Here is a 23,642-nt window from a genome sequence, read left to right as displayed (position 1 = left end):
GATCTGCATTCCATTCAGCGAGCACCACTCTTCAATATTGACTATATCCTCTTGGAGCACAACTGAATCGAGTCCCGAAGCAATTGAGCGAAAGATTTTCAGATCATCAGCATAGACCAGTTTTTCAGACTTGATGCGGATGCAGAGATCGTTGTTGAATAATATAAAGATAAGTGGCCCTAGGTGACTTCCTTGAGGGACGTTTTAAATACGCTTGAGCATGTGGTGCCGAATCTAACAAAGGCGGATCGTTCAGAAAGGTAAGATTGTAGCCATTTGGTTACCCACGGAGGAAATCCAAGTCATCGCGTAGCCACGTTTCGGTGAGAACGATAATACAGTAAGATTCCGTTTTTGGCATGCTCCATCTTTGGCAACAAAAAAGTTCCGTTTTTGGCAACAAATGGGTTCCAGTTTTGGCAACATTAATTTTGTTCATAGTAAATCTTTTGAAAAATGCTCAATAATCATTTTGTTGTAATAATGGATATCGCTTTTGACTTTATTTCCAAACATAGGAGTCATATTCACTATATTTTATGGAGGCAGGCATAGCGAATAAAGTTAAATTTGTTGATTTTTTCTATTATTTCATTCCATTTTACATATTCTTATATAATTAATGTTCTTGTGACATTTGTGATGTCACAAATTGAAAATAAAAGCTTTTAAGGTAAGGTTTTATTTTTTGGCACGGTTCCAGTTTTGGCAACTAAAAAAAAAGATTGTTGCCAAAAACGGAATCCTACTGTATCGTAATCGCAGGAGGTAAGGGCAAGGAAGAAAGTCTGAGTTTTTGTTCTCATTCCACGGACGTTCTGGTAGTAGACGGACAGGAAATCTTCAGAGGTCAAGTGTGTGGTATGAATGGATCGATGAGAATCGGAGCTTACTTGGACGTTAGCGGCGTCTCCACAGCGATCAGTGGTGGAATTGGGGTGTGCGGAGGTCTCCAAAAATGCTGACCGGCTCATCCTGTATCCTCAAATTCGCGAAACCGAATACCTATTGGCCATATATCCGCTGACATAGCTTTTGCCTTAAGACTAACTGGCATGTTCACCTTAAAGGATACAAAGCTCAGTGTGCCCACTTCTCTGCCTCAAGGAACCAGCTTGTCTACCTTCACTTCCTCAGAATCCAGTCTCGCACGCACCATTTGCAGTATGGTGTCATCAGGTACATGCAGGTCAATTCCGGAAAGATATATTGTAGAGCTCTTCGAGAGATACTTCGTTCGTTCTAAACAGTTCCAAACGAATAATAATATACAGAAATCTGTAGCGAACCTATATTTAAAACGTTAATTTTAGTAATTGATTGGTACATTATATTATTGACGGCTCTGACTGAGATGATCTGGGAATTTTTACTATTTCCAAGCCGTATTCGAACGATTTTTAGAAACACCGTTTGCTCGTTGTTAATGCTACCCATTAATAACCAGCAAACGGTGTTTCCAAAAATCGTTCGAATATGGCTTGGAAATAGTAAAAATTCCCAGATCATCTCAGTCAGAGCCGTCAATATATACTCCAAAGTTTATTATGTACAGCATCGCTAAACATATTTTCGACAAAATGGCGAAGAATTGATTTATTCTATTCAGTGCAAAAAATAGTTTTTTTTATTAACAGATTAAGGCCGAAGTGGCCTGTGCCGTATACAAAAGATTCCTTCATTCCACTCGGTCCATGGCCGCGCGTCGCCAGCCACGCAGTCTGCGAAGGGTCCGCAAATCGTCTTCCACCTGGTCGATCCATCGTGCTCGCTGCGCGCCACGTCTTCTTGTACCGGTCGGATTGCAATTGAGAACCGTTTTCACCGGGCTATTGTCCGCCATTCTGGATACGTGCCCGGCCCACCGTAGTCGTCCGATTTTCGCGGTATGACAGATGGGCGGCTCCCCCAACAGCTGATGCAACTCATGGTTCATTCGCCGTCTCCATGTGCCGTCTTCCATCTGCACTCCACCGTAGATGGTACGCAGTACTTTCCGTTCGAAGACTCCAAGTGCGCGTTGGTCCTCCACGAGCATGGTCCAGGTCTCGTGCCCGTAGAGAACTATCGGTCTAATCAGCGTCTTGTAGATGGTCAACTTCGTACGACGGCGACCTCTGTTCGACCGAAGTGTCTTGCGGAGGCCAAAGTAAGCACGATTTCCTGCCACGATGCGTCTACGAATCTCTCTGCTGGTATCATTGTCGGCGGTCACCAGTGAGCCCAAGTACACGAACTCTTCTCTTCTCGTGAACCTCTTCCTATCATGTACTTTGTCTTCGACGTGTTGATGGCAAGTCCGACGCGCTTGGCTTCTCTTTTCAGTCTGATGTAGGCTTTCTCCATCTTCTCAAAGTTTCGTGCAATAATATCAACGTCATCGGCGAAGCCAAGTAGCTGAACGAACTTTGTGAAAATCGTACCACTCGTGTCGATCCCTACTCTTCTTATTACACCTTCCAGCGCGATGTTGAATAACAGATACGAGAGACCATCACCTTGCCGTAACCCTCTGCGTGATTCGAAGAGACTCGAGAGCGTACCTGAGACACGTACTACGCACATCACCCGATACATCGTCGCCTTCACTAATCGCGTCAGTTTGTCCGGGAATCCGTACTCGTGCATAATCTGCCATAGCTGATCTCGATCGATAGTGTCGTATGCGGCTTTGAAGTCGATGAACAAATGATGTGTGGGCACATTGTACTCGCGGCATTTCTGCAGTACTTGACGAAGAGCGCACACCTGGTCCGTGGTAGATCGTTCGCTCATGAAACCCGCCTGGTACTGCCCCACGAACTCTCTTGCAATTGGTGATAGTCGACGGCATAGTATTTGGGAGAGTACCTTGTAGGCGGCGTTCAGCAGGGTGATTGCTCGGTAATTACAGCAATCCAGCTGGTCGCCCTTTGTGTAGATAGGACACACGACACCTTCCATCCACTCCTCCGGTAAAATCTTCTCCTCCCAAATCTTGGTAATCACCCAGTATTGTGATCAAAATATAAGGTGAAATACGACGATTTCTAATGTCCATTACTAGGCGTCTTTGAAAATGTTCAAGCACCGTCGAAAACGCAAGATGATTTGAGTAGATCCTAAACAGTTATTAGCATTTTTGAACGATCTGACCGATAGTGGCAAAGGACATAACACGCTATATGCGATGGTTGGAGTTCGAACTCAGGTGTGCTGCGTACAATATAATTGAATTACAAACTACACGATGCTCTCCCTGTATAATCTGGCTATCATAGCTGGAGGTTGAAGAGTGCCTGCATCAAACAGAAAGATTGGTATAGTAGTACGGGGAGAAATGGTGGAGTAGGACGACGTTTACAGATGGTCGAATATTGCAACCTTTGATCGATCGCTATTATGTTCCAAATAGAGTTTTAGGCACCGACACTAAAGCTGTTCTCCAACAAATTTTCAAGTGTTTTTTTCCGACGATCGCCTTACACCACAATAACTTTACCGCGGCCGCGAATATCACTTCTTTAGGACACTTCATCAACCGAATTTACGTCGATGATCTGACAGCAAACCCATACAAACTTTGACCGCAATGCGCAAACCCGGGAAGCAATCAACTGCTACCAAATTTTGCACATGCAAAGGAAGAAAACGCTTCAAAGGATTCAGAATAAAATTCTGAAAATGATTTTGAAGCGTCCTCCCTGGTTTAGCACAAATGAGTTGCACAGACTCGCAAACATAGAAACATTAGAAATTATGACGAACAGTATCATAAGCAACTTCCGACAAAAATCATTGCAATCTTCAATTGCAACGATTAGCTCTCTTTATAGTTTATAAGTTAGTTTATAAGATTTGTTTAGCTCCTTATTCACAAGACAAGTAGGTTTAAAACATCCTACTGAAAAAATACTTAACTGCGAAAGCATATTATATCTTAATAATAATTAACTGAATCATGTAAACAATAGGGATGAAAAGTCACCACTTGTGGCTGAACACCCAATATACTAAATTAGAAATGTAATGCAAACAAAACAATATAATCAAGTAGAAAATAATATATATAAAAAAATTTAAGTTTTCCCATACAAGCGCGAGCCACTCTAACGGGCATGCCGCAGACTTAGGTAATTCGCAAACAATAAAAAAATTTCAATTAGGGTTTTTTTACTCATTTGAAATTAAAATTGATATTTTTCACAAAAAACCGCCATTGTATGAGTAAAAGACCCCCTTAATTGAAAAATTATCTTGAAAACTCAATGTAGGGATTAGGTTTTTTTACATAGAATGTGTATGCAAAGTTTAAAGTAAATCGGTTAAGTAGTTTTTGAATGGTAGTTAACATTGCAAATCGTATTTTTTCCAGAGGCGTCACCGAGTCGCTTGTCGATATTTTTGCCTAGAAATATTACAAAATGTAATTGAAATTATACATTATCTCGTACAAAAGTTTCGATCAATTCGTGCCACCCAAATGTCTAAAAAATTCGCAATCGTTTTTTTTTTGCGCTGAAGCCATTACCCCTCCCTTAACTTGGCGTGCAAGTAGCTCGGATTATCACGACGTGTGAGAAAAAATTTACTCCTTTGCTCCTATTGTTTCGATGCCATTTTTATAACTGAAGAGCAGATGTCAAAATTAAACAGTAGGCATGATGTAGTACACATATTGAGATATTTTTTTATTTCGATTATAGAGGTTTTAACCTTAAGGTCATTCGCCTCTCCGGGTTAGAAAAATCTCTTATGAAAAAATTCTAACCCTATGTGCGGGGTCGGGACTGGAACCCAGGTGCGCTACGTACAAAGCAATCGATTTACCAACTACGCTACGCCCACCCCCATATTGGGATATGTGAGGTTTACAATACGCACACAGAGATCTCGCATTATTAGGGGAGAGTGAGGACACTTGATGCTTGGGGATATTTGATTGAGATCTTTTCACAAATTTTATGAACGGTTTTATGAGATCGTCGAACTAATTATTTATGAATATTTTCAAGTACGATTACTTTCTAAGGGTTTTTGCCTAGAAAAACACGTTTTTCGAATAAAAAGTTTCACTATATATACAAAAAAAATAATATTTGTTCTTTTCATTCAACAGATATCTTTGATCCCTGTAACACTGGGTATTCTTGATCCCTATCATTAGTTCTCTCAAACACTTTCGAAATGTATATAAAAAGTAGAACATCATTTTCATAATGTACCTGGCACTATTAATTGATCTTAAATGATTTTTCCACGAACAAATGATGGTATAAGTTATTGAAGGTTGAAGTGCCAATTAAACAGCATTGATTTACCGCAAATATTTGTCTTGATCTTCTACTGTGGTTAAAGTTTGTCGTGCATCTAAAAAGCTAGTCTTATTAATTAATTTGTCAGGGTAGGTGGTTAGCTGAACTTTCGTATCTATAGGTCATAGTGTGCTTTGTTTCTTTAGCCGTAGTAGGCGGGGAATCAAGTTACCACACGTTTTTACAAAAACCTCGATCTGGCATGATTTTCAAAACTGTTCCCATTACTGACAGGACATAGTATTCGGATTTACACATTATTCATAGCTCTTACAATTCGAATTGACTACAAGATGGCGAATTTTGCAATTGAAATTTTTATTTCATTGAAAAGCTATCAGAAAAAAACAAAAGTGGGATCAAGCCTACCCACTCTCCCCTATACTACCACCCTCCCCTCAATACCAGAAGCGATTTATTTGCCTCCCGATTCGCCGTGTAAAAGTTTTGTTTGCCTCCCAATTCTAACGTCAAAATGGCACAATACCAACCCAGCTGTATAAGTCTATAGGGGCCGGTCAGTTCGTCGAAAGTCGTTTCGCCGTACGGAATATTTCGCCGAATGGGTCATTTCACCAAATGAATGATCGTAGCAATCCTCATAGCAATTTATAATAGTATCCTCAAAATACTTATTATTATTATTTTATCAAGTGTTATCATTAGGGTAAAAGGCATTGAAATTATTGTAAATGGAAGAAAAAATGCCAATTGATAAAACTTGCATGAACCAGTTTATATTGCCACGTTACTCCGAATGAAATAGCAAATAGAAATTACGAAAATCGTGACAAGAGTTCTAAAATCATTAATATCAGAAAAATATAAAAAAATTCGCAACATTGTTAAGAAAAATTTAGACAATTAAATTTTTGAAATCGGTCGAAGTCTTTTTCGGCAATCATAGTCTACACCACGACGTTTTTGGAAAAAAACATGATTTCCAGATAATCAAGTGTAAACCACGCCCCCGTACTACGGCTCCTAATATTAAATACTTCATGTCTTCCAGACCCTTGCTTACACTAGTTTACAAGAAAAATGAAGCTTCAAGAAAAAGTATTTTTTAGGCCAATTTTGGGTCGCTGAACACGAAAACAATATTCATTTTTTTGTTCAAAGAAGCGATTTTGTGCTTTTCTCAAAAAATTCGTTTTTGAGCACTTTTTGTAGTTTTTAGTCAATATTTCGTGTCAAAATTAGGGAGGGTGTAGCACTGGTCTCATAGGCCAGTCGTCAAATATTCGAGTCCCTATTGGGAAGGAGTCTCAGTGGGATCATAGTACCAGCCACGTAATGTTCTGTGAACTGAGAATCTGCTGCGAAGCCAGTTGAAGCAGAAACCGAAAATTCCTTTAATTCGTTAAATATGTACTCACCACAGACAAAACAAAACTTTGCCAACGAATATTTCCACATTTTAAAAAGAGCACTTAGTTATACAATGAAATATCCAAAACCATTCCAATGCCGCAGGATGGATAGATGCAAGCTCAAGAAGACAGTACTCAATACATTCAAAAACTATCAAGTATAGAAGATTATTTCAGCCGAAAGTTACAAGTTACAATTTTTGCTCAGCGCTTCATACCATCTACACTGTTCATCCGATTTTTGTGACCATTGGCTTAAAATTTATGCATTAGATTCTAAAAGAATTTTCTTCTGCCCTTGATTTATTATAAAAAAATTACTAGAAATATGCATTTTATTTAAATAAAAAAGTCGAACATATTATACATTTTCGGAAAGGGCACATCAATACCTTTCGAACTGTTTCGATCGGATCTTATTTGAACGAGATATTGACAAATAACTAAAATAGTGCCCAAAAACACCTTTTTCAAAGAAATCTTGCAAAAGCTTCTTAAAAAAAATTGACTTGGTTTTCGTATTCAGCGATCCAAAATAACTTAGAAAACACCTTTCTTCTTAGCTTATCGCGATTACATCAAAATTGCTAAAATCTGCCACATTAGATTCTGCAAATATGAAAAATTATTTTTTCTGTAATAAAAAATAAAACAAAAACAAAACAGAGGAAGCAAAAGAAAAACGTTTTATTTTTTTCAAACTTGAACTTCTTTGAAAGAGAAATAGAGTATTATTTTCGTGTTCAGCGACCCAAAATTAATCTAGAAAACATTTTTTCTCGTAACTTCATTTTTCTTGTAAACTAGTGTAATAGTATTTCAGACCAAAAGAGATATGTGAAAAACGGAGCAATATTCACTCGGTGCTTAATAACATCCAGTTTTTATCGGATTTTCATGATATTAGGCTTAAAATTTACGTGAGAAGTTTGTCTGTCACCTAAGATTTTGAAAGATTTTTTTTTGCCGAATTATTTTTTTACGAAAAATCAATTAAAAATGAGTAATTTTACCAAGCTTTACTTTTCTGACTTTGGTTGCTCTTAACCCTAAATTGTTGATATTTTGTTCTAGCATGTTATACGTTTTTGGAATGGGCACATAGATACCTTTCGAAAGGTAGGTCGTTTGTGTTAATCGGAAGATTTGTTCCTGATATATTGACCAATAACTGCAAAAAGTGCACGTTTTTCAAAAAATCACACAAACGGTTCTTTGAAAAAGAAAATAAATATGATTTTCGTGCTCAGCGACCCAAAATTGACTAAGAAAACACCTTTTTTCTTAGCTTCATGCAATCACCCCAAAATTAGTAAACTAGTGTTATTGAATGTATTTAAAACCTAAAAAAATCGGAAAATAGTTTTACCAGACACACTTTGTTGGGATTACGGTGTACGTATTGTAAAGATTTAAAGGGTCTGGCCATAGACGTCTACTCGTTCATTGTGAACAGAAAACCGGCTGGAATTTTCTCCTGGATCAAAGAATATTCTCAATACTCCCTTGTTACTAGTTGTACATCCATAATTGGTCGGTGTTAAGTCAGACCGGACCAAGTCGCAAAACATCAAAAAATGAGTTAATGATAGCACTGGATAAAGAATTTCTTCATCTACATTCCAGTTTTACCAGATTTGAAATATGAAACAATAAACAAGAATTATGGTAAAAATTATTTTTCAATTATAATGTAAAGGATGCTGCGATTCAAACTTTAAACGCGTTTTTCTCGAAATCAATGCACTGTCACTTAGTCCGGTCTGACCTAACACCGACCAATTCTTCTATGAAAAAATCATTCCCCCGAGTACATAGAAGGAAAAAAGCTAGGAAGGTGTACTCGATGCTCACTACCAGCTGCGCATCTGCTGAGATCAATTTCAAGTAATCTGCATGCTCTGAAAGGAGGCGGTACACTGCTTCGTTGCCTAGTCGAGAATAATTTATCCAGTCGGAGTAACTGGTACCCTCCCATGACGTATAGCTCCCGCTGTTTATTCATTCACTATTGATGCAGTTGATTCGCATTTGCGAAAGTAATGATTCAATATTTGCCCGCCGGTTGTAAGGTGTAAAAAGTAAATAAATCATGCGGAGCAATGATTTGCATTTTAATGCTTAATGCACTAGCGTGAAAGATTTGCTCTTTGAACTGTCAATGATGAAACGAGGCCTTTGTAAATATTTTACTGAGCTAGAAATCGATGTTAGGTATATAGGAATTTCTAAGGTATAATTAAGTAATCCAAACAACGAATATTTAAATTGAATTGTTACCCGCGCTCGACTGCAAGTTAGCCCACTGGAGACGAATTTTCCCATGTTTCTCGTACTCACTCGAACAAGCCGCCATCTGCCTTGTTTTTTTGTCATTTTATATTTTCGGTGACTGACCACAATCCGGATCGTCGCTTCACCGCTCGTAATTAATTTGAATATGCAAATAAGTCTGCAAACATCGCCCGACAAACGGTACCATCAATCAAGCAGCCAGCGTTGCAACTTTTCGCCTCATTGCAGTCTCATCTTGACTATAGTTGACAGCGGCCCATGCAGCAGCGAGCAAACGTAAATCAAAATGACTACTTCGTGAGCGATTGGAGAGCCCTGGGCTACAAATATCGACCTGTGAAGCATCCCCCCGGGGGGAACGGCCGATTGCTGAACTACACGATGGGTCCACTTGGAACGAATTATGGTCAAAATATTTCTCAAATTCCAGCAAAATGATTGAATTTAAGTTCGTTTATCAGTTTCGTATTTTTTTATAATTTTCAAGATCCACGCTGCAAGCAAAATATTGTGTATTATTTGTGAAATCAACTACAGCATTTCTTAAAATACCACCATCGTGATGATAGATAAACCCGTTCATCGTAGTGGTTTGTACTTAAGTATGGGGTCTAGACTGATCATCCTCGGCATGCCCAGGCCGCAAACATAAATTCATTTACCGTAGGTCGGGATCCACGATCGCTATCGGTTCCAAAACAAACGGTTCTCCTTTTCAAAAACATGTGTTCCATCGAAAGTAATAAATGTCCCCTTCCATCGGAACATCGGTTTCAAATGCTATACTTTTGATTTATTAGCCTCAGTCAAGGTGGACCTAAATCATGTTTGCAATCTAACCTGAGACTGCGTGATGTAACGGTGTTTGCATTGCAGGCTCAACCATTCATTGAGTGGCACAGTCTGGGTTCCCATGGAACACCCACCGCCGCCGTTCACTGCACACAGAGCAGACAAGGTACGTTACCTGAAATGCCGCCTAATGGTATAGGTGTCACTGTCGGTGGGAGCAATAAAAGTGAAACTCATTGGCAGGAGAAAAACGAAGTCTGCTTGGTTCAGGGTATCGGTATCAGCATGTGGTTTGAGGTTAGCTGAGGCGCATGTTTCAAATTAAACAAAAATGCGTTTGAAATTTATTCGAAAACGATAATCGATCGAACTCCTGTCGACTCTGCTCATTCATCACATTGTTGTGTATAGATGCTAAAATTAGAGTCAAAATATCAGATATTTGGCAGTATCAAATATACAGCACAATAATGGTTATATATCTGGTAAATCCAAAGCATCAGAAACTGCAGTCTTCTTGAAAATTCAGAGCCTCGTGAGTTTGAAAATTGATGTAACGGATAACCCCTATTCCCCTTTAAAAAAGTTACGTAGCATGACATGACCCCCTGCCCCCTGTCATCACACAACATCACAAAATACAAAACTCCCCCCTCCCCCATATAATGCTACGTCATTTATGGATGATCCCTTTCCAGAGAGGTCATGAGCCATCTGATCTTCGCCCTCGTCACACGGTTGGGGTTGGCGTCAGCTCATTTGTACAACTATTTAAATTGGTTCCTAGCTGCCTATGTCGAATTCTAAAGAATGATTTCGAGAACCGAGTCCTGAGCTATGAGACAAACACGTGACAAAAATCGGTTAGAACGCTTCAAAACGAGTTGTATCATGGACGGCGAAAGAGGTAAACATGTTGGCGATCAACAGGAATAGAAACTGAATGGATGGAGTGAAGTTGCAGATATCCCACCACACAACACAGATGCTATTGGTAAGCAAGCTGCAGCAAGCAGAAATCACAATCGGGGAGCACGTCATAGTCTCGAAACGTGCGTAGCTGGGCGTAATGATCGAAGACCGCCTGAACTTCAACACCCTTATCGACAAGGCCTACGAGAAAGCGGCCAATGCTATGAACGTTTTAGCCTGAATTATGCCGAACAACGCCTGACCAAGCAGAAGCAAGCGGCGTCTTCTGGCCAGCGTACCATCGCCGATACTAAATTACGAAGGTCCTATGGGGGTTGCGGCGCTAGAGACACAACGGAATGAAGTAAAGCTGAGTAGTACGTTCAGACTTATGGCCATGCGGGTCGCAAGAGCGTACAACACTATCCCATCAGAGGCAGTCTGTGTTATCGCTGAAATGATCCCTATCGGCATCATCCTAGTGGAAGATAACGAATGCTATAAGCGGAAGAGGATCAGGGGAATACGGAAAATTCTAACACGATGGCCAAATGGCAGCAAAAATGAGACTCGTCGGAAAAAAGAAGGTGGACTTGCAGACCGGTTTTCTCGACCTGTGTAAATAGGAGGCATGGTGAAGTAAGTTTCTATCTGACGCAGTTCCTGTCTGGTCATGGTTGTTTCAAACAGTACCTACATCGGTTCGGCAACGCGGTGTCCCATTTGTTCATAAACTGTCCAATGTTTGAAACGGGAGGACTGGATATCAACCCGGATAATGCCTACAGAATGACAAGAGACATAAACGCGTTAAACGCGGTCAACAGAGTGGTGATGCAGGTCATGGCTGCCTTACAGCGGAAATGGTTTCCCGACAACACTGATTAGTATGACGCTGGATGGCATAAAATCAAGCGATACAAAGATCTGATGTACAAAGGAACGGAACCACCATCACGATATCTCACATGCTTCTAGGCTTCGCGAACAACATCGACATCATTGGAGTTGATCACAGAGCAGTGGAAGAGGTATTTTTGCCTTTTAAAAGGAAAGCTGCTAAAATCGGACTGACCATAAACTCAACTCGACGATTTGGGACAATGTCTGTGTGTGTGTTTGTCTGTGTGTGAATGTAACGGACAAACTCTTATTCGTGTTTCTCAGCAATGGCTGAACCGATCTTATCCAAACCAATTGCAAATGAAAGGCCTCACAGACAGACAGAACGCTATCAATTTGTTTTTGATTCTGATGTTTAGTTCCTATGATATGAATGTTTGAATGTCCAAAAAAGGCACTTTTTGCAGTTTTTTGAAATAACTGACGAAATTGACAAAATAGATAAACACTTTATACATCTTCATACAGCTTTCACGAATACCTTTGGAACGAACTATAGTTTGTTGAAGTCGGACTATTAGCGAGGGAGATATTTAATATTAAATACGGATGACGGGTTCTTGCCGCTTCCCAATACCTAAAAATAGACCAAAAACATGAAATTGACTATTACCTCCAAAACGGCTAAGTTAAGGTCAATAGTATATTCGGAGAAGTTATTGCATTTAATATGCTCTTTCTTTTGACATTACGTTTTCACTAATTAATCCCCCTATAAGTGAGATATGTTCATTAATTTTCTTTTAAGTGATTATATTGAAGTCAACTCTTCTAGAAATTTATAGCTCTTTCTTTTGCGAACAACTTTACCGAAGACACCAAGTGTCTGTCTTGTATGCTTTAAAAGTTATAGCATGTTATTTATCGTTCAATATAGTATTGATCCGTTTTAATATACCAGCCGAATTTTACTTCGATGAAACGGAAAAGGATGATATCAGGACAAATTTTGTACTTCATTTTCTACCTACAATCACTTGGATTATGCACCAAACAATTTCAAGCTGTCTGATTGTGTCTTGATCACTTATCAATGTGCAATCTTTCATTAGCCGGCACCTTCTGACAGCTAATTTTCTAACTTATGACTCTTTGATCGACCTAAAATATATCTCGGAAAACGATAAACGAAATAAATAGCTTCAAGTTAGTTGAAACAAGGTCATTATAAACTCGTCCACAAGAAACTTCTTCGAATACTGTCTACTTGAGGATTATTTTTGAAAATATATTTTTTCTATTGCATCGAACTACACCAACTAAACCATTTTTGGTAGCTTGTTAAAAGAATAACTTCGCGGTTTCTTTCAAAACTTTGCGAACCTTCTCCCATTCGTTCATTTGTTTGGGAAGTTTATGTTAAAAAGTGTCTTAAATTAATAGGTACAATTAAGGGGATGGATTACTTTGGGAGACACAAAAGAGGCTTGTTTTCGTGATTTTGGAAAAGCAACGTCCCAACTTTTTGAAAATTCATGTATCCTCGCTAAAATAAAATAAAAGTTTTTCTTGGAAAACTTCACAATATGGCGAAGTAAAGGAATATTTCCTGGCTGGAGAAGTGCAGGTGGTAGTTATGGTTGAAATCAATGAAAACATAAAATTTCCAATTTGCATAAGCATACCTTCTATTTAATTTTCTGAACCCGTTTTTTTCGCGTTCTTCTAGAAATTACATTTTTTTACATGAATTTTTGATACTAACGTGTCACACAAATGATTAAAATGTTTGTTAGAATTTTAGAAAATTTACATATACTATTGAGGGATTCCATGAGAAACCGGCCGACCGCAAAATATGACCATCGTCGATTCGAACGAAACTTTGCAGGTGTGTTCGCTGTATGAATCTCCATGATATTCTCTGGCAATTGGAATATTTTGATACAAGAGTAATTTTTTAAAAGGGCGTAAACGTTTCTGCGTGCATGAATTTCAATTTTTTTTGTTCGATTACTGTATTTTATACAGCAAAACTATCTGAGAACGAGTTACAGGGAATGAATACTTCTGTCTAAACAAAAATTTATGATAAAAATTTAAATTGCAAAAAACCCATTTTTTTAAATTTTTTATATATTGTTACCAAAAACCTAAAGAAACATTTTGATTGTGATTGCATGATGGAGAAAAAATCGGTAAAAAGTTTTTCTAACAATAACTTCGTACATGTTACAGAATATAATTCTAAGCACCATTTAAAATCAAAATGCATTTAACAAAAATCTTGCAAAATGCGATAGTTTTCGAGATATTTGAAATTTTGCTCCTTCAAAAACAAATAATTCGTGTAATTATGCTCTTTTTAAAAGTTATTCGCGTTACTCCATCAAAAAATGTCAAAAATTTAATGTTTATCGTTTTAAAGACGTAAAAGCAACCTTTTTAGTATATTTGGATCATGGAGAAGCTTTCAATAAAAAAGTTTTCCTAACAACAACTTTTGACATTTTTTTTATAATTCTTACTATTTGCAGTCAAAAATACAATTTTCTTCTTGAATATGATATATTATTGTAAACCATTTGAAAGTTACATGAAAGAAACCAAAATATATTTCAACCATAGGGTCTGTTGATTAAACTATATAGCTGAATCATATGTTGGTTGTTTTCATGTAACTTTAAAATGTTTCACAATATCGCCTTGATGTCATAGAGAAAGTTGCAGGAAAGTTTACGGGCCTTTTGAAAAACCTATTATTGTTGATGGAGAAACGCGACTAACTTATGAAAAGGTCGTAATAAAACAAAATAATAGTGCTGTTAAAACAAAAGTTAAAATATCTCGAGAACTACTATATTTTAGAAGAAATTTGTTAAGAGCATTTCGATTTAAAATGGCGTTTAGAATCATATTCAAGAAAAATTGTATTTTTGACTGCAAATAGTAAGAATTATAAAAAAATATCAAAAATTGTTGTTAGGAAAACTTTTTTATTGAAAGCTTCTCCAGGATCCAAATACACTAAAAAGGTTGCTTTTGCGTCTTTAAAACGATAAACATTAAATTTTTGACATTTTTTGATGGGGTAACGCGAATAACTTTTAAAAAGAGCATAATTACACGAATTAATTGTTTTTGAAGGAGCAAAATTTCAAATATCTCGAAAACTATCGCATTTTGAAAGATTTTTGTTAAATGCATTTTGATTTTAAATGGTGCTTAGAATTATATTCTGTAATAGAATTACAATTTTGTATGTCTATTAGTATGAAATTTAAAAACATGCACGAAGTTATTGTTAGGAAAACATTTTTACCGATTTTTTCTCCATCATGCAATTACATTCAAAATGTTTCTTTTCTCTTTAGGTTTTTGGTAACAAAATATGAAAAATTTAAAAAATGGGTTTTTTCGCAATTTAAATTTTTATCATAAATTTTTATTTTTTTGAAAAATGACACAACATTTTTTTTCAGTGCATATTTTTTTCAGACAGAAGTATTCATTCCCTTTAACTTGTTCTCAGATAGTTTTGCTGTATAAAATACAGTAATCGAACAAAAAAATTTGAAATTCATGCACGTAGAAACGTTTACGCCCTTTTGAAAAGTTGCTCTTGAGTCAAAATAATCTTATAACCTGTGGAAAATATTTAGTCTTGCATGACGGTGAAACGTGTAAAGTTTCATTGGAATCTAAGATGGTCGGTCACGATTTTAAAGATTTTCGGACGGATCTTCGTGGAATTCCTCTATTGTGATATGTTCTTCGTTTTATCTATCGCTCTAAGTTAAAAAAACTCGATTTTTTCGATCTCGTATAGCAGGTCACCTCGTTAGGGGTTTATATATGTAGCGAATCGACAACGTTTAGAAAATTGCATTATTTTCTCTAAACAAGATTGCAAAATTTTATTAATCCTTTCATGCCCAACATTTTTCTTGGGCATACAGGGATCTAAAACTATTTTTCCTTGAAAATGGTGGGGTCAAGAAACACGAAAAACCTTTTTCCATAAAGATAGGTACTTCCATCGCAGTGCTAGAAGCTGCTCAAGTTTTATCTTCCAATGCTTCTTACAATTTTCCTAGAATATTTACAATAGTCCAATTACTTGGAAAATGTAGTCGAAGACGGTCTAAATTGATAGGTTTTATCAGTTTTCAATAATATTGCAAAATAACAAAGATATATCAAAATTTAATTTTTCATCGTCAACATAAACTATCCCTGGCAGCACTGCTTCATCGGAATACAATCAGGATAATTGTAATAGCTTCAGTTCTAGAGCTAATACTTTTGACTTTAGTGCTCAAATGAAAGGTCACATTTATTAGCCTTACTTGTTTTTAGGGGCAATTCTTGCCTAAACCAAAAGTTATAGATGCTTAAAAACGTTGTTATCCACAAACAACATGGGCATGAATGGGTTAAGGGGTTCTACTGGAAAAAGTCCACTGCTGGAAATCTATCTTCGGTAATTTTTGATCTAGAGCCAAAAACAAAAGTTTTTTCGATTCCTTAGAACGATACAAAGCGACAATATTTTGATTTTTTGCAAAATGGCAACGCTGAACATTTTGTAAAAATCGACACAAAATTGCTTATGCAAAAAATGAAATCCTATGTACGTCGCTGGAGAAAGCAATTTCGAAAACACTGTAAAAATTTCAGAACGATAAAAATATTTGTTTGAGTTATATTTTCGACCACCGCAAAAAAGGTGGTTTAGAGAAAAACACAAAGTTTTTAGTACACTCAGGGTATACAGAACAAGCGTTGCGGCAAAATTGAAAATTTTGATATTCATATGTTATTTCCACCTTCCATATTAGGAAATATTACTTTTAAGACCCTAATGCATATTTTAGGCAAATTAATAAAAATGAGATTTTTTTTTAAATTTCATGTTTTCAAGAGCTGCAATTTCAGTTCTTGTTCTCAGATCGCCATGAAAATTTGAATAAAAGCTATTAATGATATGTACTTCAAATATGCGTAATAATTTTTTTTAATTTTTTGAGCCAACACATATATAGTTCCTAAAAGGAAATTCAATTTTTCCATACATAATGCATTGAATGAAGAACATGCACATTTTATTCACAGAGCATTAGTATTAAGGGGTTATATACAAAGTTGTGGCGAAAAAGTGAGCTAAGTTTGTGATTTTTTTAAAGTACTTTATGCAATTTTTATTTGAAAAAGCGAAAGACAGTTCGTTGGTAGCAATGATAGAAAGATAGAAAAAAAACAAGTTGAATTGAAAAAAATATGCAAGGTTGTCGATGTTATGGTCCATTCCCCGAAACGTGTTTTTTGCAGAGGTTTGCGGTGAACGCTCTCCAAGCCGAACCACGCGACTGAAATCCAAAAACAAAAAAGATTATTGAAGAAAAATGTATTATGGTGTACTGGAATGGATCTTTTTCCCAATAAAAAAATTTTTTGCTTGCATAAAAAACATGTTGACCAAAAAATTGAGTTTTGTGGTGTTCAAAATTTTAAACAAAAAATCATTGCAAATAATCGATTTTTTTATGAAAAAGGAACCGGTTAACTACACGAGAAAATAAATGAAAACCATAAAAAAGTTTTTGAAAATCGGATAACTAGTTTTTGAGATATCACGTTCACCGCAACGGTTCTTTTCAAAAAACTCCATTCCGAGATAATTGCGTTTAAAGTTTGGTGTTAACTTCATTCGTGGAAGAACCACCGCACTAGATAAAATCTCGCACAAATATTTTCAAAAGTATGTAGGTACTATCAGAATATTCAATAAAAAAAATCGATTTTTTAAGTTTCAACTTTGTATATAACCCCTTAAGTGGATTGTCGGCCTATTTTAAAGGACATTTTTTCGTTTTACTTTTATTTTGATTTGACTTTCGACATTTCTCGCAAAGATGTTGTTCCATGCTAATTTGATTGATATAATATCGGAAGATGTTGATTTGAACGTTTTTCTGAGGTCTACCACTGTCCCATGTAGTATGTGTTATCAAAAACATCGCGAAACATTATGTTGTAAATGTTCTCAATCGTTATAATATCCGAAGAGAGTGATAAGTGTTATAAGAAATGTCTCATCACACTGTTAGGTGGATTAAACACGTTTTTATTTTTTTTTTATTTTTGCGTGGACAGGGGGGGAGGGTTACCGTCAAGCTACGTAATTACCAGGGGGTATTTAGAGGTTTGTGGCGAAATGCTACAATGGGGGAGGGGGGTGTGCTACGTCATTTATGGATGGTCCCTTAATATAGTCATCATCACTAGAAAGCAATATTGCTGGATATATAATTAAAATGATTAAAAAACCCCTTTAATTGTCACCATTTTACATCCATGCAAAAAATATTTAACAAATTTTGAAATACTCATAATTTTGCCATGTTATTCAAAAGGTTTTTAGGTATGTAAAAACCTGTTTTAATCCACCTAGCGGTGCAATTGTGCCTTTCTCATTTCTCTAAACTATGGCACGGAGGCTTTTTATGTTCAACATACTTGTGGAAATGTCCATTACATTCTTAGTACACTTTGCACTTATACACAATGGCATGCCAGCCTCGAACTTGATGAGCTACGTGTCGACGGTGAAACACTTGAAACAAAAAAATAGCATACTCCATTAGCCTAATCAGCATTAGATCAATGTTATCTGCTTGCTAACTCATTTTGTCATGCGGGGGTGGGTATGTGAGGAGGACGAAAGTCCCATGAACGAACGACTCCCCAGCTTAAATTGGTATGCTTTGTGATATAGTGGTGGTTTAAAGATGATGGGGTTGAAAGGGAGGGGTATGAGGGCTGGATGGGGTGGTGGTCTGAGGGATGATTTAAGGAGATTTTTAAAGGAGTGGAGTGAACAGTAGAGGGGGGGGGGGGTGTAACCCCTCTCCGTAAACCATCAACTACGCCCCTGTTAAAATCCAGAAACCTTATGCGAGTCGAAAAAAAAATTTGGCCGGGATTAGGTTGACGTTTTTCAGAGTGATTGCATAACCTTTCTATATGAGAAAGGCAAAAATGTGCCAAAATCCAAAAAAGTTAACCGTCGTAAAAAAAATTTTCGAGTTTGCATCAAATCTCGACGTTTCATGCACCTTGAACACATTTAGCATCAAAAATAAAAATTCTATTTTTAATTTTTCCTATAGTTTATATGAGAAGTTTCTGTGTGGCCGCACTCTGAAACCCGTAATTCCGGAACCAGAATTCCGATCGATCCAAAATTCAATAGCAGCCGATGGGAAGGTTGCACCTTTCATTTGAGACTAAGTTTGGGCAAATCGGTCCAGCCATCTCTGAGAAAAATGAGAGACATTATTTGACACATACGCACATACATACACACACACATACACACATACATACATACACACACATACAGACTTTTTCCGATCTCGACGAACTGAGTCGAATGGGATATGACACTCGGCCCTCCGGGCCGGGATTAGGTTGACGTTTTCCCGAGTGATTGCATAACCTTTCTATATGAGAAAGGCAAAAAATATAACGAAATGGAAAATCGAAAAAAAAAATTTGGTTATTGGCCAGGAATTTGTTCTAGTTACTCCTCTGTGCCGAGCGGCAAAAAACCTTGCGCCGCCATTGGAGTCACTCACTTATTTTGCATCCATGTTCAACTTCATTCGAGATCTGAATAATACTGGCGTCTTTACTAGGTTTTTCGAGGAACCTACTTCATGCTGTTCATGAATGCTCAAAAATATATAAATTTAATCTAAACTGATCATAATAGACCAGATAACGGTTTTGGTTAGTGAAATGAAAAATCTATTTTAAATCGACATTTAGGCCTTACTAGATATTTACAAATTCTCTCCGATCTCCACAACCTGCAACTAAAGCAAAATGAGAAATCTTTCAAGCGTTCTGATTGTTGGCGCTATTGGATTGCTATAAAGACCCATATCAAAATCGTCACCTAAGTAACAAGTATTGCTATCTACCAATATCAGTTATCCATTTCGTTTGTGTTGAGAGGTTTCTCTATGTGAAATGATGCCGACAAATGTGACATATTGGTTAGTTGGAACAACCTGCGTACAATTTTGCGGAGTTCATGTGACGACCATGATACTACACATAATCTTACCAACGAGTTAGTAGCAATTGTCTTAAGCTGTACAAACAACATTTACGGATCACGCAAAACACCACATTGTGTTCGTAAAATTTCTCAAAACTTTTTTCAAACCCACAAATTCGAAGTTCCGATACCTACAGATATACTGACAATGATTGCTCATACATAACTTATACAACCGCTATCATAGCACATGAAAGGTGCACAAATGGTTATGAAGAAATTCACACCTCACTGTAAGACAGCTGGCAGCTAACTTCACGCAACTCAGCACGCATTCCACCTTCTCAATAATAATTTAAATATTTGCGCGCAATCCACGCTTCACTTCAAGATCAATTTGAACGTGGAGAAAAAGCACGCGCGCGTGACAGTCATAAAAATCGAACCTCCCGTGTGCGGTAACAATGCACAACCAACAACGACGATCGGTAGTAGCCCCGTTCAAGCTAGCCGGCAGTGTAAGCCTAGCCAAAGAACTCCCGCAATCGTTGCTAGTGGCCATCGTTTTGCCCCCAGGGAGTTTGACTCCATGGGTCTAATTGTGCGTTGATTGAAAGTGAACTGACCTCGCAGCTGGAGGCGATCGCACCAAGGCTCTTCGTTTTCTGAGTTGGTTGGTGCGTGGCTGCTTTGGCCCTTGGCGAGTCAGCAATTACAAATTTATCACGAAATCTCCTGGCGTGAGTTCGGCTGGGACGCGGACTGGTCACACTAAAAAAAGGTGTGGAATTTACTCAGCCACTTGGTTGAATGTGCGGGGAAAATGCCAATCAATGGAAACTGGTATTCTTGATCGATCATTAGGTTCAGCAGGAATGCATCAGCTGCCTTGATTTGTTGCACATCCAGCGTTCAATAATTTTTCAACTAACTATAAATTTCAGAAAAAAAGTGCATGTACACTAACCTGGCTTTCATTATACGCTAGTATAGTTGTAAAAAATTCCAACAGACGCACAGCGAAATAATTGTACTACATCATTGGCAAAAACTTTTTGGCGCTTTTCTGGTTCTTGTATGTAACGAAGAATTGAATTTGAAAATGATTTTTTAAATGAGCTATATCGTGTAGTATACATTTTTACAAATTTTATACAAGGCAAGGAATAGGCAAATATTGCAGAAAAAGAATTTTCGGTCAAAATTGTGGCCCAGTAATCTGTTAATGAGACGCATACACAATGTCTATCAATTCGTACCATGCACGCAGTGTGATTCAAGAGTTTCACCATGAATAAATTGTAATTTGCGTAAATGTTATTAACGATATCATTAAAATTAATATCGTCAGCCCATCGAGGCTAGCAAGTTTTAGTGCCTTTATTGAATTTATTCATCGTGCAGTTTGCTGGATGCTTACGTTAGGAGTTGAAACATGTATAAATGTTGCAATCTACGCAGATTTTTTATACTATTTTTCTTAAATGATTGTCAAATATCATTTTTAATGAATTGATTTTAATTGTTGGGCGACACCGACATTTTGCAACATCATCTTTCTGCAAGCTATTACATCTAGCTTTCCTAGCTCTGGTGAAACCTATGTCGAGAATTGATTGGTTGAGAACACCCATAAGCACCCCGATGTGATACAATCTTGTTCAAACGACGATTACCGCATGGCTCCAGGGAAGGGAACTCATGCCTGACGTGATTCGTTACGCTCTCCGTAAGAATGCATACATTGACTGTGATCAAAGTGAGCCTCACGCTCAGAACCTTTCGCCATCAGATCGAACCATTGATGTAATCATTTACATTTCTCCATGGCGGCGCTTCTTATCGTCCGTGAATAATCGATTGGTATCCGGCAAAAAGCAATCCGCCAATTTGTCACGGTTTTAAATAAAGAGCAGAAACAAATAATGTTCTTCCCATATCGGGTTCACTTACCTTCACAGCCACCGGGATACTCTTCGGACAAGCCAAAGAATTCTTCCGCACACTGGTCACACTTAATACCTTGGGTACCCAACTTACACGCACACTGGCCACTAGATTTATCACAAATTCTACTTTCGGACCCATTCACGTGACACTCACACGTCGGACAGTCGAGGTCCAGATTTCCATAGCCATTCTGAAATCAGATAAACATTTGTTATTAGTCACAGTAGCATTTATGAACAGGGGAAGATCAAAATATCCGCTTACATCACACTCATTACACAACCGTCCACCATAGCGAGGCTTGCAGATACACTGCCCCGTGGTGACATCGCAGAGATTCTCTAGTGCACCAACAGACGAACAACTGCAAGGTTCACAACCCTCATCCGGAACTCCCCAGTAACCACTCTTGCAGCGTTCGCAACGCCATCCTTCAGTGTTACCCCTGAGAAACAAAATGGAACGGAAACATTATCTCGGCATTCGTTGAACTATAAAGAAAATTTCTTACAAACACTCAATGCACTCCCCGGTCCTCGCATTGCACGGTCCCCCGTGGCAAGGACAGGGGAGACACTTTTCACCCAGCTCCAATGGGTTCCCGTAGTAGCCGTCATCACAACTGCAATTAGAGATGGTTAAAATCAAGGGTTTGTTCTAAATTCAAAACAGCGGACATTTTTTAGGAAACGAAAACCAATTGGACACGAACATTTCACAATGATCACCTGTATGGCCTTCGGGGCATTGGGTGCAGACGTAATCCGACGCGTTGGTTAACCTGAAACAACAAATAGAGCGTGTTATTGTAGATTTTGAGAAAAGGTTCACTGTGATGTCCTAACCAAAAAATGTTACAATTATTCCTAGTGAACGATTTTGATATAGAAAACCAGGTCGGTCATGGATTAAATATATGATTATGTCAGGGCCGTCTTAAGACCATTCGGAGCCCTTGAGCAATATGGAACGAAGGGGACTCTATAATTGAACAGAATTCTTCGTACTTCATTGTCCGTATAGGGCTATTTTCGTAAACAATGCGCTCGGAGATGTATAACTGCCCTAATAATACAACGTCTATTATATACGTCATAAGATGCCATTCTTCATTGATAGATGGGCGAAAATTACTAGTTTAGAAATCTACCGCCGACTGAAGTTGAAAACATTACATACAGATAAAATACGGGAACAATTCATTTTTATCTATTTTTCTTGGTTCATACTATCTTCAGCTTTTTGGGGTTTCCCACTCTTAATCCTACCCTCGAAAATATTGCACCATAAGTCTTTTTCAGAACCACACAGAATAACTATATTTAGTTGAAGTTTAACGTGTAATGTTCATATTTTGTAAATGAAATAATGTGCAAATGTAAATTTAAATGTAAAGTTTGAGAAATTTGGTGAGTTTTCTTTCAATTGACGTAACCAGCTAGCACATTGCATGAATTCTAAATGATTCCATCGCAAACTTAGAAACAACTAAAGGCAGTGAATACCCCTGTATCGAGAGTTCCTGATGTTTACCGCCAGAAATAGATTTAAAATTGTTGGAAAAATACAAATAAACAATAATTCGAAATCGGTCAGAGTTTTTGACGTAGGACTACGTCTTTGTTTTCGATATGGGGGTGCACGTTGCAAATTCTACAAAAATGGTATGTAACGAAAAGTGGTCCAATTTTAAACGCATATAATTCAGCCATCTCACGATAAATTTTCTATTTTTTGCGCATATCGCCCCGAAATACTTCTAAGAATAGATTCCAATAAATAAACCCAAAGATTTTTTATATCATGGCATTAAAAATTTAAAAAACGAACAACCTAGTCAAAATATCGCGCATTTACACACAGAAGATAGCGCTTCCCTAGTCCAGCACGACAGATTTGTGTACCTACACACTTCGAAAAACTCTTGTAATTTTACGTCATCTTGCGCCGACATATGCCAGCAAACAAAATGACCGATTATTACGTTCATTCTTATTTTTACACGACACCAAATTATTCAAAAACGTAATTTTACATTAGGCCAACAGTAAAATTACATGCGACATGTAAATTTACAAGAACGCTATGGAATTACATTTGTTTATTAAAATTGAA

At 37.4% G+C, this 23,642-nt stretch overlaps 1 protein-coding gene across 1 annotated transcript in view; it reads right to left on the bottom strand.

Annotated features, from left to right (window-relative positions):
- Positions 1–23,642, bottom strand: part of LOC131682153 (laminin subunit alpha-1) — a 465,292-nt gene that overhangs the window by 226,680 nt on the left and 214,970 nt on the right. The window contains exons 7-10 of the mRNA XM_058963402.1: positions 22,240–22,308; positions 22,039–22,149; positions 21,792–21,972; positions 21,531–21,717 (exon numbers count right to left, since the gene is read on the bottom strand). Coding sequence (XP_058819385.1) covers positions 21,531–21,717; positions 21,792–21,972; positions 22,039–22,149; positions 22,240–22,308 — 548 coding nt within the window. The remainder of the gene's footprint in view (positions 1–21,530; positions 21,718–21,791; positions 21,973–22,038; positions 22,150–22,239; positions 22,309–23,642) is intronic.

The sequence above is a fragment of the Topomyia yanbarensis genome, chromosome 2 (genome assembly GCF_030247195.1).
Source record: "Topomyia yanbarensis strain Yona2022 chromosome 2, ASM3024719v1, whole genome shotgun sequence".
NCBI classification, from domain to species: Eukaryota; Metazoa; Arthropoda; class Insecta; order Diptera; family Culicidae; genus Topomyia; species Topomyia yanbarensis.
This window is presented reverse-complemented; position numbering and strand designations above follow the sequence as displayed.